Source organism: Lipotes vexillifer, unplaced genomic scaffold, assembly GCF_000442215.2.
Source record: "Lipotes vexillifer unplaced genomic scaffold, Lipotes_vexillifer_v1.1 scaffold173, whole genome shotgun sequence".
NCBI classification, from domain to species: Eukaryota; Metazoa; Chordata; class Mammalia; order Artiodactyla; family Lipotidae; genus Lipotes; species Lipotes vexillifer.
In genome coordinates this window covers 357,989-373,247 of record NW_006770924.1, presented here as the reverse complement: position 1 = coordinate 373,247, position 15,259 = coordinate 357,989, and the positions used below count along the sequence as shown (strand labels likewise).

Below are 15,259 nucleotides of genomic sequence, written 5' to 3'. Positions count from 1 at the left end.
ATGTGGGATCTTCCCGGACCGGGGCACGAACCCGTGTCCCCTGCATCGGCAGGCGGCCTCTCAACCACTGCGCCACCAGGGAAGCCCGATAGGTTATTTTTTTTGCCAAGCACGTGAGTTTTGATGGTTTGGGGAAAGCTTGAAAATGGTCATCATGAATTAGATGTTCTTTGTATTTGTTAGTATTTTGATTTACACATTAAAGGAGGAGAGGTCCTCAAGTGTGTGCATAGGGATCTCTGCTTCTCAAGTTCTGACTGGGCCTTTGGGCCCCTCCCCGAGGAAGAAGGAAGGAGTGGGGTTTTTACGGCTGACGTTGGCCTGTTTTCTTATTCAGCACTCCTGCTCTTCTTCACATTCTGTTTCCTCTTTTTTGGTTTCCTTTTCTTCGTGTTCAGGTGACACTCTTATACGCCTAGAACCTCCCGAGAAGGGTTGCCCGGTACAGGGTGGTGCTTTCCAGTTATTTGCTTTGGGACTGACTGTTGGAGGGATCCCTACATTTTCTGGATTTCCTAATGTCTGACTTCGAAGGTTGTGGGGAGAGGACTGAGGTGAGTACCCTGTTCCTCCTGTTTTTCTCTGCCTCCATGTCTTTGTTCTTTATAATAGGTTGGATTCATCATTTCTACCCTGTAGGCTTTCTACCTCCGTGTACTTGGGAGCATCTTCTGTCTCCTAGATTTCGTTTCTTTCTCCCCACTTAGTAGAGTGCATTTATTTTTACTTTTAACGTGCCATTCATTTCTAATTTAGGTCAATTGAGCATTTTGATTTTTTTTTTTTAAATAAATGTATTGATCTTATTTATTTTTTTGGCTGTGTTGGGTCTTCGTTGCTGTGCGCGGGCTCTCTCTAGTTGTGGCGAGCGCGGGCTACTCTTCGTTGTGGTGTGTGGGCTTCTCACTGCGGTGGCTTCTCTTGTTGCGGAGCGTGGGCTCTAGGCACGCAGGCTTCAGTAGTTGTGGCACGCGGGCTCAGTAGTTGTGGCGCACAGGCTTAGCTGCTCCGTGGCATGTGGGATCTTCCTGGACCAGGACTTGAACCCGTGTCCCCTGCATTGGCAGGCAGATTCTTAACTACTGCGCCACGAGCGTTTTGGTTTGGCTGGGTGGTTTTTTGGTTATGAAAGTTTTCTGGTCTCTTTCTGTGTGGTATCAGAGCCTCTCCCTGTCTTATTTCCCCTCCTCCTTGTTTTCTGTTGTGGTTACTTCGATGCTAACTTGTTCCACTTGTACTCTGACCCTGTGTACACGGCTCACTTTCTTTCTCATGATCATATTTATACTTTTGATGGATATATTTAAATGAACAGCTGTGCATTTGTTGAGTCATACCACAGTTATCTGATTCTGCTTTAGCTGCTCCAGGGGCAAAAGCATATTTCAAGCTAAGTTGTGAGAGAATTCCGTTAATCACATTCTAACTGGGGGAGGGGAGAGGAGAAAGACCACTAAGAAAAGTCTTTTTAAAGATGAATGTTAATTAGTTGTTCAGTTATTTTAGAATAGATTGATTTGGTTGCTATTTAAGGTGTCACCTGAAGAAACTTTATAACGATGTAAATAACTATAAAGGTTTAATGATATCAGCCAGGCTAAATTCTCTGGAATTGTTGATGTGAGGATAAACTTAGTAGGTGGTTTATTTAAATAGATAAGCGGTCTTCAAAAGAGTTTCTTTCTGTAAAGACTGGTGGTGTTCTTGACTCAGCATTCCTTGAATTCATTGGCTAAATATTTTGTTTTAAGCTTCCTGAACAGATAACCTGTGATACAGAAAATGTTACAACTTTCTTTTTCTTCAAATCTATTAATTGCTAATTATAACCTCTGATTGAGTCTTTGGCTTCCATCAGCCAGATCTATTTTTCTCTTGACACTTCCTCAGGGTTTTCTGAAGGTTATTAATAGGCGTGGAAGCATGGCTTTCCAAATAGCGTCAATAACTGTTAGGAGACTAGTGGGGGGCAGAGTGGGGGGAGATGATATGTCAATTCCTGACTGGTAGGAGGTGTATTTTCAAGCTACAGAAGCTGTTTCAGAGGTCACTGGGGATGGCTCTGGGCAGATCAGCTGGTGTCTGCAACTAGAGATCCAAGCAGTCCTATCCAAATGGGATACTGTCCACCAGGGAGTTGTCTGCTATACCCAGAGTCTGCCAGCCGTCTTTTTGTTTGGCTGCTTCTCTTGGATGACACCCTTGAAAACTGAAATCCAGGTTACAAATGATATCTTTTACTTTATCTCCAACACCTGGTTGCAGCTATATTGCATTGAGGATGAAGAGCAGCCCTCTCCCCCAGTCATTTCCTGGCCAGCCTGTAAAACCTCACTCTTAAACCTCACTTAAACCTCCTTAAACCTCACTTTCCTCTCCCCACCCAAACCAAAGTGTAACATAGACTAAGATGTTAGAATTAATGTGTTTTAATTTACATTGAGTGCCTCGTATGTGCCAGGATGGCGATGTAGCCATGAGCCAGGCAGAGTCCTCACTCTCACGCTGCTGAAAGTTTGGTGTGTGGAGTAAGGAGGGATGGGAGAGGGAGAGACATAGTAAAGACCAATAAACTAATACATAACTGACAGATGTCACGCAGCGTTAAGTGCTGTGAAGAAGACGGCAGGGTGCTGTGGGCTGAGCGTGGGGAGGTCTGAGGCAGGAATGGGCTTGAGTGTGTGTGGGGTATGGATGAGAAGGGCCCTGGTCAGGCTGGTGTATAAAGGGTGGTTTTTCTCACCTCCACAGAAATCTGCTCTAGTGCCTCCCATTTTAAAAAGAGAGAGAGAGAAATAGACCTCCTTGGTGCTGACGTCTTTTTTAATTTCCCCCCCACCCTTCAAATTATTACACGTTAGTCACATTAGCCTTAGAATTGAGACAGTTGTGTCAGATGGCAGTGCCTGAGATACCATTTGTCTGGTAACAGGAGAGATAGGAAGGGTCTGCACTCTTAGGCTAAAGGGGAAACTGCAGGCAGTGAGAAATGCAGCAGAGGGCCGAGAAGTCATCTAACTGAGGGCTTTGGGAGGAGGTGGGATTTTATTTGTTTTGTTTATTTATTTATTTATGGCTGTGTTGGGTCTTCGTTTCTGTGCGCGGGCTTTCTCTAGTTGTGGCAAGCGGGGGCCGCTCTTCATCGCGGTGCGCGGGCCTCTCACTATCGCGGCCTCTCTTGTTGCGGAGCACAGGCTCCAGACGCGCAGACTCAGTAATTGTGGCTCACGGGCCCAGTTGCTCCGCGGCATGTGGGATCCTCCCAGACCAGGGCTTGAACCCGTGTCCCCTGCATTGGCAGGCAGACTCTCAACCACTGCGCCACCAGGGAATCCCAGGAGGTGGGATTTTAGGTGGACTTCACAGTTACTCATCTAAGAGTTTCACTGGTGGAGTTGGGGGTGAGGGTAGGGGGAATAACAGGGTCCTTTCTACCGGTAGGTAAGGAAAAAAAATAAATAAATAAAAGAAAGTCCCAGTTTGTAAACTGGAGGGAGAGGAGCCCTGAGCTGCCTAAGAGAATAGAACAAAACAGCTGGGAGATGATGGGTCCTATCAGTTGAAACAAAGCGAGAGCCGTGGCTATTTGATACAGAGGGAGTGAAGTGGAAGATGAGGGACAGTTTCCATGTAGTCAAGCGCGTCCAAATAAAACCGAGACTTGAGATACCATTAAGGCATGCCGTGGGTGATCAAAACACTGGAATCTCAGAAGCTTAGCTTAGTTATTATCTTTATATTTAGTAGGGGTGTAGCAAAGTCAGTTTCGTTCTGTATACAATTAAAGTAAGTCTACTGGGGTTTCTTTGGTTCTAACATGGTAGCTTATCCTTTTACTTACTTTTCATTCAGTCAAGCCTCATTTACCTACCCTTGCCTTTTTTTTTTAAACCAGATTATACTATTCTTTTCCTGGCCTTTCCAAACCATATCTTGGGTCCATCTGTCACAGCTGGAATGTTTGTAGTGTAACTCTTTCAGTCAAAACCCTTTCTTTCCTGAAATAATCTGTAATTATTTCCTCTAACTACAGGATGAACTGATCCAGGGGCTGGATTTCAGTACTATAGGACTTGTCCAAGAAGCTATTTGTATTCATCTATCTTGAAAGATCAAATTACATGCTAATATTCTGAAAGTAACACCCCACCAGAAACCCTCCGGCAGCAGTGAAGTCTATATAAAACCAAGCCCTGGCAACTTGCACATTGCCAGTTCAGACAGAGTGTGGTGTTAAAAATATTTCACAGGTCATTTGTGAACTGGAGAAAAGACCCTGACTTAACTTATATGGTATGATGCTTTGGTTTAGCCTTTCTTTGCAGCTATAACTGACAGCCCATGTCTCTCTCCACCCTTTCCAAAGTCCCAGGTAGTTTGGAGCAAGCTGTCCTTGGGTTCTCTCTCTGCTTGTTGAGCATAGAAGAGACATAACTATTGTCACATAATGGCTGATTTTTGTCCCCCTTGGACGTGGTGGTTGTAAGTATACCTTCCCTCAAGATTGTATGTTTAGAGTCTGTCTTGCTGGATCTAATTTGCCCCCCAAATGTGCCCGACTTAACGCTAATGCCTGTTTTTATTTTATGATGCATCGCAAGAGAACTGAAGAATGGGGATGGGAGGGAGGAGGTAGCAACCACTTGTGTACTAGCAACGTGGCTTGCCTTTCCTTTCACATCAAGATTCCCACCCCCCCCCCCCCCCTCCCCCCCCCCCCCCCCCCCCCCCCCCAGCGGCAGGGGAGATAATCTGAGGTTACAGGGTATATGAAATTAATTTGAGGTTAGAGAACTGGAAAGAGGGCATGATAAAGGTGGCCCAAATAACCATGAGTAAAGATTGTTTTCTGAGAGGAAAATCAAGGTGGGTAAAGTGCACAACGTGTTGAAGCTTGGATAAAATGTTAAGGAGGCCTATGGTTAGTTCCATAGTTTAGGAAGCTAAACTGGCTGGCTGGTTTAATGAAGGTTGTGAGCGTTTGTTAATTAGGACCTGAACTCTGGTCACATGGCTTTGGGTTTGGCTTTGTGTGCTTGAGCAAGTTACTTCTAGCTACCCATTTTCTTGTCTGTAAACTGGGATTAATAGGAGTATTTATTTTAGAGTGTTTTGGGGAGAGGTTGAAAGAGATAATACATAGGATCCCTAAGCACAGTGCCTGGCTGCTTAGTAAGTGGCACTGCTGTTACTGTAATAATGATGTGCTGTTGACAGATGACTAAGGGAAAGCAGAATCACTCTACTTTTCTGCTTTGCCTCTACCTTTTATATTAAAGAGAAAGATTTGTTTTTTCTTATGGAAGGCGTAGCATAGGCCATATAAAAGAGACATAAAGAAAAAACTGTCATGGAACAGTTGTGATAGCCCTCACCGACGGTGAGTGAGCGACTTCACGTGGATGGTGAAAAAGTCATTCAAAATAGGGATGGGTGAATGTGCAACCCATCTTTCAAGATTCTTTCTAACTTGGAGAGTGTTAGAAATTGAATTGAGAAGAGCATCAAGAAAGTCCCTTTTGAACGAGTAGGTGCTCAGTAGATGATGTGTTGAACAAATGGACAAACCAAATGAGTCTAGGCCACCAGGCCAGACAGATGAACATTTTGTAGAATCTTCTGATGGGAAAGAGGCTCAGGGTTCATCTTACAGCTTTGCTTTCATCCTCAGCATACAGATAACAAGTTGCTTGCTGTTCATAACTTTAGGTTTTAGAAATATCTTTTATTCTTATAGTAGATTATCAACTAGATTGCTTAATATGAGTTCTAAAGGTTGAATATAGAAGTGCATTATACTCCTGGTTATTCTGTGACTGACATCAAAATGCTTTGTGATTTTTGGGGGGATGTATTGCAGTATATCTGTGGCTTTATCCAGCTGTAAAATTGTGATGAGCGAAAGAAGTGCCAAACTTGGTCTCAAGCCCACATGTGTTAAAAATTGAGCTAAACGCTAGCTCCCTAACTGGATGTCAGTCTGATCTATAAATGGAGTTTGAAAAGTACCACAGGATTTGGAAAGCAGCTCTGTTTTGCCCTGGTGGTATGCCTGTTTTGAGTACAATATCATGGGACTGTTCTGTCTCCCAAGGGAGTAGTCCTGAGACACTGTAAAAAGATGGCACTGATTTAAAGAGGGTACCTTAGTTAAGACCTGAGGTCCCTAACCTTTTTCTGCATAGCTCTTTGCCTTGTGTCTGAAATATTAAGATCAGTTACCAGGGCTAGAGGGCCTTATCCAAGAACAGAAAGGCGGTGGTATATACTGGGGCAAAAATTTATACTCCATACCCTTCAGATAATATTCTGTAACCCCCAGTAGCCTATGAGTTTTTGCAGTAAGGGATTTTAGCCTTAGAATATTGCGTAAGGATTTGGTTGGGCATGGTCTGAGATCCTCTGGAGTTTCCAAGACTTTCTCAGCGGTTCCACAAGGTCCTCCTTCCAGTCACATATACGTCTTCATGTGCGAAGTTGGATTCTCTTTTCTTCAGCTGATACATGTCATTCCAGATTGAATGCAGAATCATATATGAGAATCCAGTTGCCTTCTACTAAGCCAAACATAGAGATTTGCAAAAATGCAAAGTAATGCCACTTTCCTCATTAGACCTTTCTGTGGGGGAAAATACAGTTCTTTTTTAATTTAGAAAAAATAGGGTAATATGTTTATTGTTATTTTAAAACAAATACAGTATTTAACACATTCTCCATTTTAATTTCTAATAGAGTAAATATTGGTAGAAATAACTTACATAGACAAGGTCCTTAGAGTCCTCAATAATTTTCAAGAGTATAAAGAGATTCTGAGGCCAAAAATTTTAAAAACTATTGGAGTAAAGCATCCCTGAACTATTGAATTATTGCCACTCTCTTTTCCCACTACCCGTTCATCTTTTTGGCCAGCCCACATCTGAAACTCCTTAGCCAAAAATACTTGAGCACAAGGGAGTTGAAAATTACTTGTAAAGACAATGTTTCCTTTTTAGTATATTTAAAAATTCGAAGTAGATCCTTGGGGCTTCAAGTTGGGACTTCAGCATATTGATGTTCTTTATATGTAAAATATGATCTGGAAATTTATTCCAGAACATTCTCCTCCCTACATTTCTTTTCCCTTTCCTTTTGAAAGTTCCATTTTTAATAGCTGAATTAACTGGTCAGCAGAGACACTCCAGACACTGAACAGAATGGCAACCAGTAAATGCTGCTGACATTTTTTCCCAAAGATTTTTGGCAGATTTTGAGCTATCTATCTATAAAACAGCAGATTAGTTTGGAAGCCTGAATTTATAACTCCTTTTTTCCCCTGTTTTCCATTTAGGAGCCTAAATTATTGTTTTAATTTTGCTTGCACAATAATAATCAGTTAAAAGGTGTTTAGGGGCATGGGCTTTTGTTGGCTTTGTGACAGGAAAAATTGTCAATGGTGATTGTCTTTTAGAATTCTTTTTTAAAAAAGTGAAAGAATTCTTGATTTCGAAGCTTGAAACTTGTTAACTGCTGACTTTTATTATTACCTGAACTAAATTCTAGAGATTAAAGTTAACAGAGATGATAAATGTCTTAATCCTGCTATTCCTTTGCAGGTGTGTATGTGCTTTTGTGTTAACGGGTGGCCGGGGCGAGGGTAATTTCTAATTCTTTGGAAATTAAAGTTAAATTGAGCTGATTAGTTCAGGAAGAATTTGAAATCAATGAGTATTAAATGTGCACCTACTTGGCTCTAGTAGCGATGAACAAAATAGACTATAGATTTTACTACCATGAAGTTTACAGTCCAATGAGGGAGACAGATGTTCAAAAGCACACACTCAAATATGAATATGTAATTATTAATTATGATAAGTGCTATAAATAAAAATTAACACAGTGGTGTATGAGAGTGTAATGAGAGCATATGAGGGTTTAGGCAAGCTTCTAGAAGGAAGTGACATTTAAGTTGAGGCTTGAAGGTTGAATAGGAATTTGCCAGGTTGGGTCCTGAAAGAAGGGCTCAGTCACTGGGAGCTTCATATATACAGAGGTCCAGAGATAGGCAGGGAGCTGGCTAGTTGGTGTGCCTGGGAGGATGGGGTGGAGAGGGGCCTTGACAACCAACGAATGTAGGGAGGTGAGTAGGGGGCTTACTAGGGCTTACCATGTTTTACCCAGGTTCTGGCCGGGGGCTACCTCTCCAGCCTTCTTGGGTTTTCTCTCCTTATCACTCTTCTCTGTAGGCTCCCTATGTCCTAGCCTGGTGTTTTTATTTCACATGTGAAATATGTTTTAAGTCCTCGGGGAACACCAAGCTTCCCCTGGCCACAGGACCCGTGTAGAAGCCGAGAAGCTGTGCCTTTTTCCTTAAATGCCCTCCTGTCTCCACCACAGAGTGCTCCCCACCCCAACACAAACACACACACACACACACGCACACACACACACATACACACACACACACACACACACATACACAAGAGCTCACATACTCTTATCCTTTTTGTAGTACCTCCTACTCACCTTTCTGGTTCCTGTTTATATATAATCTACCCAGGGAAGCTCCTCCACCCTCCAAAAAATCTTAAATTGTTTTGTTAGCAGTCTTATTTAACCATGTTTCTTCCTAACACTTAATTCAGTTTTTAATTGTGCAGTCTTTTGGATGATTATTTGACTACCACCATAGATAGATTGTGTAAGTTATGTAATAGTAAGGACCATGTTTGTATATCTTTATCATTCTAAGTTTCTAATTTCTAGCACATAGCAGCCTCTCAATAGTTGTTGAGGGAAGGGAGGGAGGGAGGAAAGGAAGGAAGGAAGGAAGGAAGGAAGGAAGGAAGGACGGACGGACTGGGAATTCAAAGGTAAGACTGAGATATAGTTCAATACTTTTCAAAGGCTTTTAATGATATGTCCCATCAGTTAAAAAGTTTTTTGAGGGCTTCCCTGGTGGCGCAGTGGTTGAGAGTCCGCCTTCCGATGCAGGGGACACAGGTTCGTGCCCTGGTCTGGGAGGATCCCACATGCCGCGGAGCGGCTGGGCCCGTGGGCCATGGCCGCTGAGCCTGCGCGTCCGGAGCCTGTGCTCCGCAATGGGAGAGGCCACAACAGTGAGAGGCCCACGTACCGCCAAAAAAAAAAAAAAAAAGTTTTTTGAGTGTGTACTCTCAATATGTATGTTGCTTATAAGTTTTATATAAAGTTAAACTATGTGTTATAAGACATACATAAAATAGAAATTTTAAAAAGATTTAAGACGAAATATTTGAGGTATGGCTAACGGTAATAAATTATTGACGAAAATCTCAGGCTACTCAGGATAATGTTTATTGTTTATGATACTGGATGCAAATCAGTTTTTAATGTATTTTTTTTTTTTTTTTTTTTCTTGCGTTGTGCGGGCCTCTCACTGTTGTGGCCTCTCCCATTGCGGAGCACAGGCTCCGGACGCGCAGGCCCAGCGGCCATGGCTCACGGGCCCAGCCGCTCCGCGGCACGTGGGATCCTCCCGAAACGGGGCACGAACCCGCGTCTCCTGCATCGGCAGGCGGACTCTCAAGCACTGCGCCACCAGGGAAGCCCTTAATGTATTTTTAAATTCTGAATTTGGTGAGCCTGCTTCATGTCACAGTGAACTGAATGTTAATTGTTTTTCTTTAAACTGATTAACAAAGAACCACTAGGAATAGCTATATAAGTTCCACCATTTTCTTAGTCTTCTCTGGTACTTTCATTAATAACATATTCAATCTGTAGTTTCTTTAATGGATTTAGAACACTTGCAGTTTGGGGAGGGCTCATTTCATTATATCTAGCCATTACAACCTGTAATTCCACTTCAGTAAACCCTCAAGAGTATAGCACATGGCTGTATTCTATAAGCAAACAATGTCCACTCTTTCACATTGTGTAACTCCCACTTCTGCAAGATACCTCTTGTAGTGGACTATCCTAAGGGACTGAGACAGAGACCAAATAAAGGGTCAAGTTATTTATCACTCTGTTAGATTAAATCAGTTTTTATAAGATATAAGTTTTAGTATTTTCATCCCATAATTTAATGCATTGTCTTGTGTGGCCCTTGGATGCATGCACCCCTTTTGGGGGCAAGTAGGCTAGTGCTGGAGATTGACATAGACAAATGATTGATTCGGAGTGGTGTTAGACCAGTGCTGGGGGGTTGAAATCACTGCTGATGGAGAGGTGTTGCACCAAGCATTTGCCTTTTGAGCTAGATCGTGGATGACAGGAAGAGGGAGTTGGGTAGGAGAGAGGTGGAGGGGGAGGCTCAAGGCATCTGGGGTGGAGGGAACCAACAGTGCGTTTCTGTTCAAAGGCACAGAGATGAGATGGTGATGGAGGGGTCAGTACTGGTTATGAGGGTTCCAGGGTGAAGTGAGGCATTTGCATTTATATCAAACAAGGGCTTGCTCTAGGAAAGATCTATGTGAACGTGGAAATAATAGTAATAATAACAACAGCAACAGTAGAAAGGGAGTCACTCAGGTTCCACGTGCTTTTAAAAATGTAAAAGGAAGGTCCATTAAACTCTCCTTTACTCCCTTCCCTCACCTTGCTGTTAGAGAAGGGTTAGTCTGAAATACAGTTGTGGACAAATTGAAGTGAGGGATAGTAAGATAGAATAGAGGTGCGGGGAATGAACAGTCAGACTACTAACCAAAAAACTGATTTTAAGAAGATGAGTCAGAAGGTGTCCATTCCAAACAGCTTAGATAGCAGTGGGCTTTTGCTCTTTTCTTTGAAGCTTTAAGAGTAAGATAGCACATGAACCTATTCACTAAAGAACTTTACCCGTTTTCTCTTTATTTTACCATCCAGAAAATTGCAACTAGTTCAAGGTTTAATTTTTAAAAATTATTCTTTGTAATAAAGAATTAGTATAGCCAAACTCTCATCATATTTCCAAAATTTTATAGGAATTATTCAGATGGAAAAGTTCTTTGTTGTAACCCCTTGACTCAGAACATTGAGCTTCTGCCAATGTAGTTTTAGGGCAATATCAACTTAAAATTTATATCAAGTATCTTATTTTCTCTCTGTTATAGTTTCATATATTAAGATTTTATATGATTTCTTCATGTCTTGATTGTGTCAATGCTTTGTTAAATTTGAGGTTAATGTAAGAATACATTGCTTTGCCATAGATGAGGGATAAGTTACAGTTTTGTGTTTTGTTTTATTTTTTTTCTTTTTTGGGGCTGTATGACGATGTACGTTGCTTCACCTCTAATCCTTTTAAAGGAAGGCTCAAACATAGCAATTTGGTTTGGATTATTCAGTCACTTAATCTTTAACATCGTGTTAGAACAGTCTATTCGTGCTTCTTAGAGTTTTTAACTTGGTGCCAATTTTGCATTCCGTGGCATAAAATAAAATTCAAACCTAAAGTCCTTTAGGAATGCCTGGCCTTACAGCTGAGAATTTTTCATGTCCCTTTTGAGTTCTTTGTAAGTGGGTAGACTCAGAGAAAGTTGCCTCAGAGTGGCCACCAGTAGGAGGTAAATCTGATTAACTCTTTAAGATGATTTATTTAGATCCATGTAAAGGGTATATGTTTAAATGTACTAAGAAATAAGGCAACATATGTGAGGGGGATTTGTAAGAAAGGCCTTGAATGGCAGTTTGAAGATGGTATGCTTAATTTAATTTGTCATCCTACAGTTAAATTTTTTTGTTTTACTGATATCTCTTTTTTACCTTCCACAGTTGTACAATGGTAGATGGAGTGATGATTCTTCCTGTGCTAATGATGATTGCTTTCCCTTCCCCTAGTATGGAAGGTAAGTGGCTCACAACTATTTGGGGCAGGATGAGTATACTGTGTATTGTTTGGCTTACTGTAAAGTAGTTTGTTCTTAATCCTATCAGACTTAGCAATCCTCCCCTCCCCCCATTTTTAAGACTTTATTTTTTTAAAGCTGTTTTTTAGGTTCACAGCAAAATTGAGAGGACTATACAGAGATTTCTCATATACCCCCTGCCCCGACACATGTATAGCCTCCCCAATTATCAACATCCCCCCAACCAAAGTGGTACATTTGTTATAATTGATGAACCTACATTGACACGTCATAATCACCCCAGTCTGTAATTTACATTAGGGTTCACTCTTGGTGGTGTACATTCTGTGGGTTTGGACAAATGTATAATGACATGTATCCATCATTATAGTATCATACAGAGTATTCCACTGCCCTAAAAATCCTCTGAGCTCCACCTATTCCTCTCTCTCCACCTCTGCAACCCCTGCCAACCACTGATTCTTTTACTGCCTCCATAGTTTTGCCTTTTCCAGAATGTCATGTAGTTGGATTCATACAGTATAGATAGCCTTTTCATATTGGCTTCTTTCACTTAGTATTTTGCATTTAAGGTTCCTTCGTGTCTCTTCATGGCTTAATAGTTCATTTCCTTTTAGTGCTGAGTAATGTTTCATTGTCTGGATGGACCACAGTTTATTTATCCGTTCACCTACTGAAGGCCATCTTGATTGCTTCCAAGTTTTGGTAATTATGAATAAAGCTGCTATAAACATCCACGTGCAGGTTTTTGTGTAGATATAAGTTTTCAACTCCTTTGGGTAAACACCAAGGATTGTGATTGCTGGATTGTATGGTAGAGTATGTTTCGTTTTGTTAGAAACTGCTAAGCTGTCTTCCAAAGTGGCTGTTCCATTTTGCATTCCCACCAGCAACGTATGAGAGTTCCTATTGTTCCACATCCTCACTAGAATGTGGTGTTATCAGTGTTCTGGATTTTGGCCATTCTTATAGGTATGTGGTGGTGTCTCGTTTTAATTTGCATTTCCCTGATGATGTATGATGTGGAGCGTCTTTTCATGTGCTTATTTGCCATTTGTATATCTTTATTGCGGTGTCTTTAAGGTCTTTGGCCCATTTTTTATTTGGGCTCTTTGTTTTCTTATTGTTGTTTTTTCAGAGTTCTTGGTATATTTTGGATAATAGTCCTTTATCAGATGTCTTTTGCATATGTTTTCTCCCAGTCTGTGGTTTGTCTTGTCATTCTTTTGACATTATCTTTCACAGAGCAGAAGTTTTAATTTTAATGGAGTCCAGCTTATTAATTATTTTTTTCATGGATCATGCCTCTAAAAAGTTATTGCCAAAAAAAAAAAAGTTATTGCCATACTCACTGAGGTAATCTAGGTAATCTCCTGTGTTATCTAATAGGAGTTTTATAGTGTTGTGTTGTACATTTAGGTCTGTGATCTGTTAATTGAATAATTTTTATGACGGGTATAAGGTCTGTGTCTAGATTTCTAGAACATCCCCTTTTTTTACATATTTGATAATGTCCCTTGATTTTCTTGGAGTGCAACCTATACACACCATACCTTTCTTATAAACATAAATTTTAAAAATTCAATATAATTCACTATCTGAAATGAAGAGAAAATTCTCTGAAAATAATATGTAATTAAATATGTCATATAATTAAAATAGTACGTATAGACAAATGTAATATAATCTAGTGTAGTTGGGCATGAGTACACTAGAAGATGTAATGAAGTAACAAATGTTTGTATAAAAATATATACCTGTACACACACACACACACACACACACACACACACACACACACAATAATCTTTGATGTCTTAGAAAACAGAAAACATTGGTACTAGTGTATTGTATCGGTGACTTAATTATCACAAGTGATCTTGCCTGCAGTGCTTGAATTTTCTGACTTGGTGAACAAATTTTGGTAGAATCCCAACAAAACAGAGAACTGTTTGTCCCTTGATTTACACAGTGGTTATATTTTGAGAAAATTTCTTATACATTAAGGCAGTATAAGACATGCTTTGTATTTTTATGTATAAAAGAGTTAGGTATTAGGTTCAATTAATTATACAGCGGTTTTCATGTAAATGAATGCTTAGTGGGTGGGCCATTGAGAACCTGAAGAGGGGCACAGGGTAACTCTTAGTTGTGTGGGATCACACAGGCATTTTAGGGCCTAACTCATTTTCACCATCCTCCCTTCTCCCCATTTGCAAAAAGCTACTTAGGGATGGCACTGCCTCTGTGGAGTCCACGAGAGATAAGAGAAAAAGAAAATAAAAGTTGCCTATAATTCCCTGCACTTACATGTAATTGCTTTTAGCATGTTGGTGTAAATCTTTCTAGATGTGTAAACAAACTCTTATTTTATTGTGTATTGAGCAGTTTGCACTTTATTTTATAAGATTTGCTCCATGAGGAGTGGTGCTTATGGTGTGAATCTCAGCCTTGTTGTGGTCAGATGGGCCAGTAAGACTCATCCCCCTCTTACAGGCTCTTGGGGGTATAGTGATCAGTTTTATACACTTGATAAGTTTCCACGAAGGCATATAATACAAGTTAATGTAGCCAACACTGTGGAAAAATCAGTGCTTGATGTACTAGAAATCTGTTTTGTTATATATTAGGTGTATAATATTTGATCTGTTCCTCCCTCCTTCCCATGTTCATTGACATGTATTATAGTCAGGGAGCCACTAGCTACATATTGAGCACTCAAAGTGCAGCTGATACAAGCCAAGATATGCTTTAAGTGTAAAGTACACACTGGGTTTTGAAGATAATAAAAAATGTGAATTTTATCTGTTCTTTTTTACTACTATGAAAATTTACAATTATATAAAGCAGCTTACATTGTTTCTATTAAAAAATGCTATCGTCAACCACTTTAGGTATCCGTAGTCTATATTCTTCTCTAAGCAGTGTTGTTTGATACAGTCCAATAATATTGCAATCATTTTAATTAGTGCCAAAAAGATATGAAATAAGGATCCTGTGTGGCAAGTTTAAAGGAGTAGGAGGTGTTTAACCAGAAGAGAGGTTGGGTCCTAGGTTGAAAGAATTACTAAGAAGAAATGGGCTGGGAATAGTTGGTGGGTTAATAGTAGTTCTCATCTGAGGGGTTAATTTTATCCCCCAAGGGACACTTGACAATGTCTGGAGACGTAATAGGCAAGTTGCTAGGATTTTTCCTCTTTTTAGTTGCTACATAATATGATCAGTAAAAAAAAAAAATAAATAAGGAATGTTGTGAAATGAAGTCCCTCCAAATTCTGTGTGCTTCTCTAGGTACAGTAGCAGTTCTGTGTGGTCGGACAATCCTTCAGGTTTCATGTGCTGTCCTGGTGGACTCTTGGTGTGGGCACGATAGAAAAAAAAAGAGTGGAAGAAAAATTGAGGTGGAAATGTAATACGGATAGAGAAGGGGAAGTGGGAAAGAATAGGGAAAG

The 15,259-nt window shown here is 40.6% G+C and overlaps 1 protein-coding gene across 1 annotated transcript in view; it reads left to right on the top strand.

Moving 5' to 3' along the window:
• Positions 1 to 15,259, top strand: part of ACVR1 (activin A receptor type 1) — a 76,522-nt gene that overhangs the window by 7,971 nt on the left and 53,292 nt on the right. Inside the window, exon 2 of the mRNA XM_007446448.1 lies at positions 11,713 to 11,786. Coding sequence (XP_007446510.1) covers positions 11,720 to 11,786 — 67 coding nt within the window. The 5' untranslated portion in view covers positions 11,713 to 11,719. The remainder of the gene's footprint in view (positions 1 to 11,712; positions 11,787 to 15,259) is intronic.